Source organism: Octopus sinensis, linkage group LG24 (assembly GCF_006345805.1).
Source record: "Octopus sinensis linkage group LG24, ASM634580v1, whole genome shotgun sequence".
Classification (NCBI taxonomy): Eukaryota; Metazoa; Mollusca; class Cephalopoda; order Octopoda; family Octopodidae; genus Octopus; species Octopus sinensis.
The window spans coordinates 19,507,767-19,520,947 of NC_043020.1; the positions used below are offsets into that span (position 1 = coordinate 19,507,767).

A 13,181-nucleotide genomic window follows, 5' to 3' on the forward strand; every position below is an offset into this window, starting at 1 on the left:
TTGTATTTATATTCGTCTCTGTTGCGTTTACATTCTTTCCTTCGACCAAGAAATCTAATGCCCACAGCTTAGTTTTTTTCCTTGGAGCCGGCCGAGTTGGAGCAAATATCAGAATTAAACAGCCGAAATTTGCCATGATGATTCGGTTTCTGACTGAAGATTGAAGGCTTCGAATGACTTGTCTGTTTTCCGTGTTCGTCCCTTCGTGTATTTCACGTTCTTTATATATAAATTTTTATTCATATATATATATATAATATATATATACAAACATACACACGCACATATATATATACATATATAAACACAAGTTGTATATATATATATATATATATATATATATATATATATATGTAATATGTGACAATTATTCGGTAGCCATGATAAAACTCCGAGTTTCGGATGCCGAGGTGGAAATCCACGCCGCCATCTCTTCAGTTATCCGGCCATCGGAAATATGCTTAGATTTACAGATAAATTCCTCTATTTACATAATATCGAGGTCTCTTTCTTTCTGCTCAATACCACAGATTTGCTTGTCAGTTGTTTGACCTTAACCAGTTGAGCATGTCCCTTAGTGGCTGATGATATGTGCATCTCTGATCACGAGCAGAAGTATTTGGGGAGCATCATAGCCATGTGTTGAGAGGGATTCTTTGGGGTTTGAATAATTCACCTCCGGAAACATGGGTGTTTCGTTCAACGTCCTTAAACAACCCTTATTCAGGGACCTTTTGAGCAGGATGGGTTACTCGATCTGAAGAAAATTCTAACTGGGCCCCACCTGCAAGGTCATGCGCTGTTTATCTTGATATGAGATCACCATGTCGCGCACATATGGTTGTGATGCATGTGCCTGGTGTACCTTTATCAGACGGGTAGTCATGATGGGTATACTGGGCTTCGTATATTTTACCCCAGTGTCACTTTGATGGCATGCACTGCTCTCTCACTCAATAATAATAATAATAATAATACCAATAATAATAATAATAATAATAATAATAATAATAATAATAATAACATCAAAAAACCCAGGTTCGAAATTTCCCCCAAGACACCTGAAGAAGCGTGGAGGGTATTTCAGCCGAAATGTTGTGTTAGCAACAAACAAGATGAGGACAAATATCCGTCGAATGTAAATAATGTAAATAATGTACATAATTCCTCATCTCTTAAATATAGAAACAATAATTAATTTTAACTTTAACAGGTAGCAACACTTCAAAATGAACTAGATCGCCTCACTGAAGCAAAACAGTATGAAGAAGAGAAGAATGCGACCAACGTGTCAAATCTCAAGTCAACTGTACGTAGATTTGGTTTAATTCTCATCAATCTTTGTAAAAGCCCATTTACTGTGAGGGTAGATTACTGGGAAGCTGACTACATTTGCATACCCGCAGCCCAAGTGACAATACCTGTTTTCGACTTTTTATTCTTTGCCGCATTTTCAGTTGAAGCGAAGGACTGAACATTAGATTCTAAACTCTCATATTTACTTGTTGCTGGTCTTACAGAACATTACAACCGTCTTCAGATTATAAACGTTACTCTATTGACTTTATGGTCGGGATTTTAAATATGTGCATAACCATTGTCTTGTACGCACACATAAGATATAAATGTGCTTTCCACAGACTATCATATGATGCAAAAAAAAAAGGGTATAATAAATAACTTGCAGTCCATTTTGGGGGACTTCACCTTTTCTGTCCCTGTTGTGAGTAAGAATGTTGAAATTGTTGACCGCTTCACTTATTTTGGTCGTGTGATTCATAGGAGCAGTAGCTGTGAGTCTGAAGTCTAAAAAAGACTCGTACGAGCTGGTACAGGTGCATTGTTGTGTCTTATGCTTTTGTTAGCTTCTATCTAAAACTGATGTTGGTGATGTAACAATTTTGTCCAGTACTCGATCAATATTCAACAAATAAGAGTTGAATTATCTAAATACCAGAGTGAAATATGTATGGGGATAAATCTGATACTCTGAGGTCCTTGAAGGTGATGCAACAGCATTTGCAGCATGGCTGCTGTGCAACGACTAAAACCAATAAATTAACATAGAAACTTATTTCAACTGTTTTGACAGATCACGTCACTTCACAAACAAATAGATAGGCTCGCAACTGAGAAAGAGAAAATAGATGAGATGAATGTCACACAAATGTCTGACCTCCAGTCAAGAGTAAGTAAATTCGGTAGAATTCTTTTCTAATCTAATATTACTATCATTGTTTATTGATGCTCATTAGATATGTGGGCTGATTACTGACATTCAAGCTAGTGTTCTTCAAGGAGACACTCTGGTTCTATACCTGTTTATAATATAGCTGGATTATGTCCACTGACATCAACAAAGATTATGGATTTGCACTTGAGAGAGTCAGAAGTAGAAAACAACCTGCAGTGAAAATATCAGATGCTGACTATGGAGATGATCTTAGTATTCTTGGAAATGATAAAGAACTAGCAAAGGAAATGTTGCATGCATGTATTGAAGGCTGCAGCTGCGCAATTAGGACAATATGTCAATGCCAGTAAGACTGAATGTGATGTAACAGGGGCTATCTGTGCTCTGAATGGCACCAATCTGAGGGTGGTTGGTGACTTTACTGACCTAGGAATCAAGATTGTCTCAATAGAAAAGGATGTCCAGGTAAGAGCTGTGAAAGTATGGAATGCCTCAGGCAGATTCAGGATTATATAGAGGTCCCACATTTCTGACAACATGAAGAGGGGGTTTCTTCAAAGCAATTGTTGAATCTCTTTGGCTCTTTAGCATGGACACCAAACAAGAGACTTGAAAAGAAGCTTGACAGTACATACATAAAATACTTTGTGCAGTTAGTTTTCAATCTTTCTTGGTAGTAACATCCTACATAGCAACAACTGAAGGCAGTCCTCTTACCATTACCTCTTTAATCAGAGAACGAACGCATTATGCAAGACACTGCTGGACAAGTAAAGATGAAATATCTTGCAGTCTCCTCTGGAAACCCACGCATGGGTAGTCGAAGAGGAGCATACAGTGTCAACTTGTGGAAGACACTGGAAATCAAGTTGAGCATAGGAAGACTGCTGTGAAAGATCAAGACATCTGGTGTAGAAGGGTTGCATTGGTCTGAGTGAGATGCTTCACCAGATAAACAGAGAAACTAGTGTTGTTTAAGCTGTATTTCTGTTTTATGTCATAACTGTTCAATGAGCAGTGTTCAGTAAAATATAGAGAGTGAAATAAGTACTAGAGTTAAAAACCAGTGGTTTACTATCTTTTTCTGGTGGAACCCCGTAGCCATTAATTTTATAGATACTTCTTTCCTATTCTGTTCATCACACATTCGCTTGTGTAGGTTGAACTATATAAAGCATTTGAGAAATATACCTTGCTGTTTCTTACAATAAATATACCTTAAGCAAAATATTTTGGTCATATTATGCGGAGAAAATCCCTGGAGAAGGACATCATGCTCGGAATGGTCAGTGGCAGGAGTGGAAGAGGCCGACCAAGAACCATCTGGCTTGACACCATTAAGAGTGACACGGGAATGGCCATAGCCAATCTGAAAGAAGCGACCCAGGATAGAACTGGCTGGAGGACACTGATCCATCGAGTAACCGAGAATCGACTTCGACTGAGCGGATAGAGAGAGAGAGAAGCTAAATATTTTCATGGACCTTTAGAATAATACAAAAGTGAGTCCCCAATTTACTGTTTTGCTTGTGTTGACCCCAACAAAATCTTATATGGACCACCACGGGTCAAATGGACTCCGGTTGAGAACCACTGGTCCAAACACTTGAATGTAGTTCCCCAACATGGTTGTAGTCCAATAACTAAAAAAACAATAAAAACAATAAAAGCATGTAATTCAAATTTGTTTGGCAGATAGCAACAATCCAGCTTAAAGTCGATCTGGCCGTTAGGGAAGAACAGCAAGCAGCAGACAGGTTTAAGGCACAAGTATCTTTATTCAAGACAAAGGTAAGTAAACTTGGCGGAATTCATTTGTTGATTGTATTCCTATTAATGTACATTCAAAGTCTGGAAGTCAAGTGAGTAAGTTACTAGGCTCATGATAACATTTACCTGTCCAAAATAACACCCCTTCCCTGTTTTTCTCCTTAACTCATTCTCAGGTAAAGAGTAAGGACTAAAATGTTGGATTCCGCACTCCTCACACTTAACTAATTTTCTGTGATCTATTAACTATCTCTTTATTCTTTACTCTTTAACTTGTTTCAGTCATTTGACTGCGGCCATGCTGGAGCACCACCTTTATGTATTATGCTTTAAGTATGATACATGGATTACTACTTTCTGATATTTCATCCACATTGCACTGATACCCCTTGCTATTAGAAATATAGTGTAGTAGTCACTGGACTGATGAAAGCCTATAACCAACAACACTATTGATCACAAAAAACACATTGTTCTACTACATTGGTGAGGGCTGTGCAAGTCATGTACAGGAATTCTGTCAATAGGGTGAAATTTGGCACTAAGTATAGCAATGAATTTAGTGTAGAAGCAGGAGTTCAAAGATCAGTTCTCAGCCCCTTCTTGTTTATCAGTTCTAGTTCTACTGCCTTTTCATGATGTATCTGCATTAAATATGATGCATTGATGGCTGTTTTAATCTAATATTATTGCTGTTGTGTTGCTTATAATAGAATTCATCAGATCTAGATCTTTTTGTGAAGTTGCATGGCTTAGTGGTTAAAGTATTTGATTCACAATCATAAGGTCATGTGTTCGATTTCCAGTGGCACTTCCCATTGCTCCAGTTCACTCAATTGGCAAAAAATAAGTAGTACCTGTATTTCAAAGGGCCAGCCTTCTCACACTCTGTGTCATGCTGAATCTCCATTAGAGGTATGTTAAGGGTACACAGGTCTGTGGAGTGCTCAACCACTTGCACATTAATTTCACGAGCAGGTTGTTCCATTGGTTGAATCGGTTGAAACCCTCAACACTTCCACTTTTTTCTGTTTATTCAAAGAGTTTCTCTTCTATTTAATCCTTTCAGTTTAAGCAATTGAACACGATGTATGAGCAACTTCGTCGAACATTCAAGCAGGAACTAATCCGGACAGAGCAAGGTGTCTCAACTGCTGATATCCGAATGGCAGAAAGGAAACAGCAAATTCTAGATCTTTCAGAAAAGTTAGAGGTAGTGACTTATGTTCTGTCAAGAGAAAATTCATGTCACCCACCTCTCTCTCCCTCTCTCCTTCTCTCCCTCCCTCTCATTCTCTCTCTCTCTTTCTCCCTCCTTCTCTCTCTCTCTCTGTTTCCCTTCTTCTCTCTCTCTCTCTTTCTCCCTCCTTCTCTCTCCTCTCTCCCTCCTCACCTCTCTCACATTCTCAGTCTCCCTCTCTCACTCTCTCTTCCTCCTTCTCTCTCCTCTCTGTCTGTCTCTCCCTCTCTCTCGCTGTCTCTTCTTATATATATATATAACATTCGAACACCTATTTGTTGTTCTCCTTGTTGGCATTCAGCAGTATCTTGATTATAATAACTGGGCCTGTCCCACAGTTGTTCCACAGGGCCTCTGCCAGATGCAGCACCTTCACACGAAGTTCCAACCTCAATGATGCCATTACAATTATTTCTCAATATCAACATTCCTCTCATAATTGAGATATATCTTCTAAGGTGACGCCCAGCTAGTAATTATATCGTGTTACCATCACTAAACAGGTAGTCACCCAAGACTTCTGAAATGCCTGCCCTCATCAAAGCTAGTTAGCACGTGCTGGTTGCCTCCTCTGGTATTCATCCTTGCAGTATTTAAAGATTCATAGAGTTGGGTGATGGCTGTTGATTCTCTAGAGATGATCTGCCCATTAACAAATTTTGTTCTGCATGCTGCTGGGTGTCTAGCAAAATCCATCCTTCTTACCAGCCAAGTGCTTGGTAGGGTTGCTGGTTTAGTTGCCATTGGTCCATCCATGTATCAAGTAATACTTGGTTACATGTTATCAATAGCACTAAAAGTGATCTGACATATTATTACAATTATTATTATGACTACCAATAAGGCAGCGAGCTGGCAGAATTGTAAGCACACTGGGTAAAATGCTCAGCGGTATTTCACCTGTTGTGGCGAGCTGGCAGAAACGTTAGCACACCGGGCGAAATGCTTAGCAGTATTTTGTCTGCCGCTACGTTCTGAGTTCAAATTCCGCCGAAGTCGACTTTGCCTTTCATCTAATGTGAGCGAGTACAGTACAACGCAGAAATGGAAATTTTGAAGCTTACGCGCGATAAGGAGGATCACGTTGAAAAACTTGAGTAAGTGTAAACATTATTGTACTGATAACTGAAGCACAAGAAGTGGGGATTTGATAATTTATGCATGTGCTCATATTCAGCCTTCCATTAAATAAATCTAAATAAGTGCCAGTTACGCACTGGGGTCCATATAATCGACTTAATCCGTTTGTCTGTCCTGGTTTGTCCCCTCTGTGCTTAGCCCCTTGTGGGTAGTAAAGAAATTGGTATTTCACTTGTTACATTCTGAGTTCAAATTCTATCGAGGTCCACTTTGCCTTTCATCCTTTCACGGTTGATAAATCAAGTACCAGTTGCGTACTGGGGTCGATGTAATCGACTCATTCCCTTCCCCAAAATTGCTGCCCTTGTGGCAAAATTTGAAGCCATTATTATAACTACCAGTTCCATCCCTACCACCTAAGTAATTGCTATCTCTAAAACCACTTTTATTACCATTACTATTCCTATTTCTATCATGTTCTTATGGTCTTCTTCATTACCATTATTATTAACAAAACACAAGCGGAGTTGGTAGGACGAACCTGGGATTTCGGGATTATATGACTTCAAGAACAAAGATTTTTGGTATAGGTGGTGAGGGCAGGATTGGGTAGGTGTACAGCCAGCAAACAAGTTTCTAACTTTGAAAGGCAAGACAACAAAATATATAGCAATCTAAAAAATAGGCAAGATGAAGCAATTCTAAACTCAACTTTGTGAATATACTAACGATAATGAGAAGGAAAAACATTTCTCTGATCTAAGTTTCTTAGTAACATTATAGGAACACCCGTTTTTAATTTGAAGAGAATTCAGGAGGATAGAGTGTAGATTTAGGTTCACTATTGATGCTGTCTTAGGATAACAGCTATTGTCAGTCTACATCTTTACTAAACCACTGCAGAGCGAGAGACCTTCTCTTAAAGGTACAACCTCATTTTTGCTGTTACAACCTTCCTTGGCAAACTCTTGTCTCTCATAAACTGAGGTAAGGTAACGTTCGTCACTTTCTTCATCACCACTACTATTTTGGGATATTTGATTGTTTCAACTAACTTTCTATTGCATCACTTGTGACACTTTTGTGCTGGTGAGATGTTTCATTTTTTTCTTTTTCTTTATTATTATTATTATTATATTATTATTATTATTATTATTATTATTACTATTATTATCATCATCATCATCGTCGTCGTCGTCGTCATCATCATCATCATCATCACCATCATCATCATCATCATCATCATCATCATTATTATTATTATTAGTAGTAGTAGTAGTAGTGGTGGTGGTTGTGGTGGTGGTGGTGGTGGTGGTGGTGATGATGGTGGCAGTAGTAGTAGTAGTAGTAGTAGTAGTAGTGGTGTGGTGGTGGTGGTGGTGGTAGTAGTAGTTGTAGTTGTAGTAGTAGTAGTAGTAGTAGTAGTAGTAGTGGTGGTGTGGTGGTGGTGGTGGTGGTGGTGGTGGTGGTGGTGGTAGTAGTAGTAGTAGTATAGTAGTAGTAGTAGTAGTACCGTTATTGTTATTGTTATTGTCATTGTTATTACTTTTACATGTAGGTATGCAATGACCGATTGAAAACTGTTCAAAAGAAAGAAGCCGCTCTCAAAAAAGAATTTAAGCTTCTGAAAGCTGAGTGCAAGGAATTACAAAAGACACAAAAGGTAAACATTTGCCTTCTCTGACAATCATCTCTTAACTGTGTGCTTCCATTTAAATTTGTTGAACTCGTAAACAATTTGCTATTGTTATTTAGGATATTTCAAGTTTTCCAATGTTATCATTTTATATCTGAGACTAACAGGTAAAGAATCCGTTTCCCAAACACACAGTTCTGGGTTCAGTACCTATTTCTTTATTACCCACAATGGGCTAAACACAGAGGGGACAAACAAGGACAGACATAGGTATTAAGTCGATTACATCGACCCCAGTGCGTAACTGGTACTTAATTTATCGACCCCGAAAGGATGAAAGGCAAAGTCGACCTCGGCGGAATTTGAACTCACAACGTAACGGCAGACGAAATACCGCTAAGCATTTCGCCCGGCGTGCTAACGTTTCTGCCAGCTCGCCGCCACATGACACCTTGGACAAGTGACTTCTACTATAGCCCTCAGCTGACCAATGCCTTGTAATTAGTATGTATGTTTGTGCGTGCGCATGTGTGTGCAACCATGTGTATATGTGTGTGTGTGTGTTGTGTTTGTGTGTTTTTGTGCTTGCGTTTGTCCTCCATCACCGCTTGACAACTGGTGTTGGTTTGTTTATGTGCATATAACTTAACAGTTTAGCTATAAAGAGACTGACAGAATTAGAACCAGGCTTCTGAGAGAAGTAAGTACTTTAGATGATCCATTTAACTAAAAATTCTTCAAGGTGGTGCCCCAGCATGGCCACAGTATAATGACTTAAACAAGTAAAAGATAAAAAGATAAAATATGATAATGAATAAATTTTCAACAGGCACAGGTGTGGCTGTGTGGTAAGAAGTTTGCTTTCCAGCCACATAGTTCTGGGTTCAGTCCCACTACGTGACACCTTGGGCAAGTGTCTTCTACTATAGCCTCAGGGTAACCAAAGCCTTGCGAGTGGATTTGGTAGACGGAAAGTGAAAGAAGCCGTGTGTGTGTGTGTGTGTGTGTGTGTCTTTGTCCACTACCACTGCTAAGCAACCAGTGTTGGGGTTTATTAGTTCGACTAAAATTATTCTAGGCAGTGCTCCAGTATGGCCACAGTTTAATGACTGAAACAAGAAAAAAGATAATATCAATTGGTCCTACTTGGGAATCAACCTAGGAGGTCTAAGGAAGGTTGCATATAATGGGACCTAATGGAGGAGGTGTCTAGGGAATCAACCCCTACAACTTCTACAGGAATAGTGGGCAGAAAAGATCAATAAAGTAAAGCTACCTTCTCGAGTTATGCTTACTCATAAGGGCCGGTTTCCCGGTTTCCATGGTATATATATATTTCCCACCAGGATGGGACGCCAATCCATGGCAGGGTTACTCACTTTTGTCAGCTGAGTGGACTGGAGCAACATGAAATGAAGTATTTTGCTCAAGAGCACGTGTCGCACGGTCCAGGAATCGAAACCACAATCTTACGATTATGCGTCCAACTCCCTAATCACTAAGCCACTTGCCTCTACAGATGGATTCAGGAATGGATATAAATAGAATTTGTGGAAAGATAACTGAAATATTCTTTTCTACTGTGCACAAAGCCCGAATTATTTTATTTCTTTACTGCCCACAAGGGACTACACACAGAGGGGACAAACAAAAACAGACAAACGGATTAAGTCGATTATATCGACCCCAGTGCGTAACGTTTCTGCCAGCTTGCTGCCTTGCACAAAGTCCGAATTAAGTAACAGTTGCGTACTGGGGTCGATCTAATTGATTCCCAGTACGCAACTGGTACTTAATTTATCACCCCTGATAGGACGAAAGGCAAAGTCGATCTCGGCGGAGTTTGAACTCAGAACGTAACGGCGGACGAAATACCTATTTCTTTACTACCCACAAGGGGCTAAACACAGAACGGACAACCAAGGACAGACGAACGGATTAAGTCGATTATATCGACCCCAGTGCGTAACTGGTGCTTGTTTAATTGACCCCGAAAGGATGAAAGGCAAAGTCGACCTCGGCGGAATTTGAACTCAGAACGTAACGGCAAACGAAATAAGCATTTCGCCCGGCGTGCTAACGATTCTGCCAGCTCGCTGCCTTAAGGAAACTAAAATATTATGAGACAATGGGATACTGTGTTGGACTGAAATATATTGGGAGATAAATGAAATATATTATTTTGTATGATATTTATAGGTGCAGGAATGACTGCGTGGTAAGAAGTTTGCCTCCCAACTACATGGTTCTGGGTTCAATTCCACTGTGTGGTACCTTGGGCAAATGTCTTCTACTATAGTCTCAGACCAATCAAAGCCTTGAATGTCGATTTGATAGGCAGAAACTAAAAGAGGCTCGTCGTGTATATATATATATATATATATATATATATATATATATAGATATATATATATATATATATATATATATATATATATATATATATAAAGTTAATCCAAACATGAAAACACCAAGAGAAAACACAACAACGCGAGGACGTGGAATAAATATAGTATTATTGGACGCTCAGGAAAGAAGGGAAGAAGGAGGGTTAGGGTGAGTTCACGAAAACAACAAAAGTCGAAGACAGGTGATGTACAAAACAAACAGATGCATTAGTATAACGCTCAGGAATATATATATCAGTCATTAGAAAAGTGCTCTCACGTGGCTAAGAGTTATTTTGACTCTTATTTCTAGCAATGCTGGGGCTTACTAGCACTCTCCATCACTTTAGTAACATTTAAATTTGTTGCCTTTCGGTTCTAAATTGCGAATAGCCACCTTTATTATTTATATATTTATGTATATTATGTATGTATGTATGTATGTATGTATGTATGTATGTATGTATGTATGTATGTATATTATGTATGTATGTATGTATGTATGTATGCATGTATGTATGTGTGTATGTATGTATGTATGTATGCATGCATGCATATATATATGTATGTATATTATGTATGTATGTATGTATGTATGTATGTATGTACAGGTATGTATGTATGTATGTATGTATGTATCTTTGTATGTATGTATGTATGTATGTATGTATGTATGTATGTATGTATGTATGTGAAATATGTTGTGAAATAAATAAATAAATAAATAAATAAATAAATAAATAGATAAAATTAATATTGTAAAATGGGATTTCAGATTTTGGTAACCACCGAGGAAAAACTTAGGCAACGTATGCAAGAATGTGAGCAAGTACAGGACAACGCGGAAATGGAAATTTTGAAGCTAACGCGCGATGAGGAGGATCACGCTGCAAAACTTGAGTAAGTGTAAACATTATTGTACTGATAACTGAAGCACAAGAAGTGGGGATTTGATAATTTGTGCATGTGCTCATATTCAGCTTTCCGTTAAATAAATCTGATGTTAAATGTTCAAAAATTTTGCTTCTGTTTGTAATACAGGCAGCCAGCCTAATATCACATCACGATTAATAAAAGAGTTCCACCCACCTCACAATATCGACCCAGTTGGATTTTGAAGTTCTCAATCTTTCGAAATACCACGAAATATCAAAGACTTGAAAACAGAATCTCTGTCGCACTCAATATGGTTTCAGAAACCATTAATTAAACTTTAAACTGATATTTCGTTTTTGGATTTGGTTTGCAAGATTCTTTATATGAGTTCGTGTGTTGAAGCATATTCTGTTGTGTCTGAGGAGAGTCATTTTCTTTTTGTGCGTTATAATGTAACACACTCACCGGTAAAATTTCCACATTTTTCCAATTTTCCAATTTTCATGACTATTGAAAAGGTTGCAAGACGCAACGAAAATTTTAAGAAAATAAAAATAAGAAAAAAGTGGAAATTTTACTGGTGAGTGTGTTACATTATAAGGCACAAAAATAAAATGACTCTCTCCAGACACAACAGTTTAAACTGATAATCTTTTAGGATTACAATGAATCCTTTGGCTGTGCTAATTCTGAGACTCTCCAATCATTAGAATTTTCCAATATCGTTGAAAATAGCTCAGAAAACTCAGTAAATTTGTCAGACAAAAACGGATACTTGTCGAGATGAATAATTCCAATGTGTTTTACGTGACAGTGGAAATCGACTTCCGTTGATTTCATCCAGTAACTCTATTCAAGTCATCAATTTTGAGAAAAAAGTTGAAATTCCTTTTACAGTTTGGAAGAAAATTCGATATTCACGAGTAGTTGAAACCGATTGAGAGAATACCAGATTAAGTGAACGTGCATAACAACGTACAAATATGACAGTCAGGCCAAGAATTTCCTTTACTCTCGCTTGCACTTCATTCAAATGCCCAGTCTTCATGTTCGATCTATCATTAGTTTGTGCAATGAATTTTTGGTCACAATTGAATTCATAAACAAATTTTTGAACTTCTGTCAGCGATTCAGCTTTTCTATCTTTAGTGGCATTGATGTATCCCAAAACCCTTTATCGAGGCTTTTTTCATCTCATCAACAAATTGCAAAACGCGTAACAATTGGGGTTTCATCCAAAGACCCATAGTCTCATCAAACATAACAGCAACAAATAATGTACAATGAGGATAGTAAAAATTATCAATAATTAATTTTATACTACACATAAATTATCTATCCAGGAAAAAAAAATAAAGGGGTGCAGACTATGCGTTGCATACATACACCCTTCAGCCCAGCACCACTCGTTCCTTCATATTTTTTTAAATTTTATATTTAACTAGCAGTATCGCCCAGCGTTGCTCGGGTTTGTAAGGGAAATAACTATATGAGCATTTTTAGAGATGTGAAGTATAATAGCCATCTCAATATGGCTAACCACAAAGGGGGGGTATTACTGTAGCTTTTTACGTTCGGAGATTTAATAATAAATTTTTAGAGAGTTACTTCATTAAAAATGGGAAAAATTGATGGTAATTTTTTTTTTAAATCGTAGACTCATCGTAGACGCGCGCTAATACCCAGAAGGGCTCGATATGAATCACGACTATAAGATACCCGCTTTTGATTAAAATGCACCGCAAAATGTGGGAGTAGTTGGGAATCTAAATCGTAGGAGACAGACAGCACACAACCTCACTTTTATATATAAAGATTATATGCGAGCTGTGGTTTCATTGCAGATCCCTCAAACAGGAAATTGGAGAACTTCAGAATCTTGTGGCTGATATAAAGAACAAAATACAAGTCAAAGATTCTGTAATTGAACCCTTACTACAGAAACTTGCACCATATCGAGGAAGTGGGATAGAGAGAATGCAGGTGAGTAGCGAATAG

The 13,181-nt window shown here is 38.1% G+C and overlaps 1 protein-coding gene across 1 annotated transcript in view; it reads left to right on the forward strand.

Moving 5' to 3' along the window:
• The window catches only part of LOC118767824, a 14,036-nt gene extending 855 nt beyond the window's left edge, over nt 1–13,181 (forward strand). The window contains exons 2-8 of the mRNA XM_036513090.1: nt 1,214–1,313; nt 2,093–2,188; nt 3,890–3,985; nt 5,034–5,177; nt 7,843–7,947; nt 11,083–11,207; nt 13,028–13,181. Coding sequence (XP_036368983.1) covers nt 1,263–1,313; nt 2,093–2,188; nt 3,890–3,985; nt 5,034–5,177; nt 7,843–7,947; nt 11,083–11,207; nt 13,028–13,181 — 771 coding nt within the window. The 5' untranslated portion in view covers nt 1,214–1,262. The remainder of the gene's footprint in view (nt 1–1,213; nt 1,314–2,092; nt 2,189–3,889; nt 3,986–5,033; nt 5,178–7,842; nt 7,948–11,082; nt 11,208–13,027) is intronic.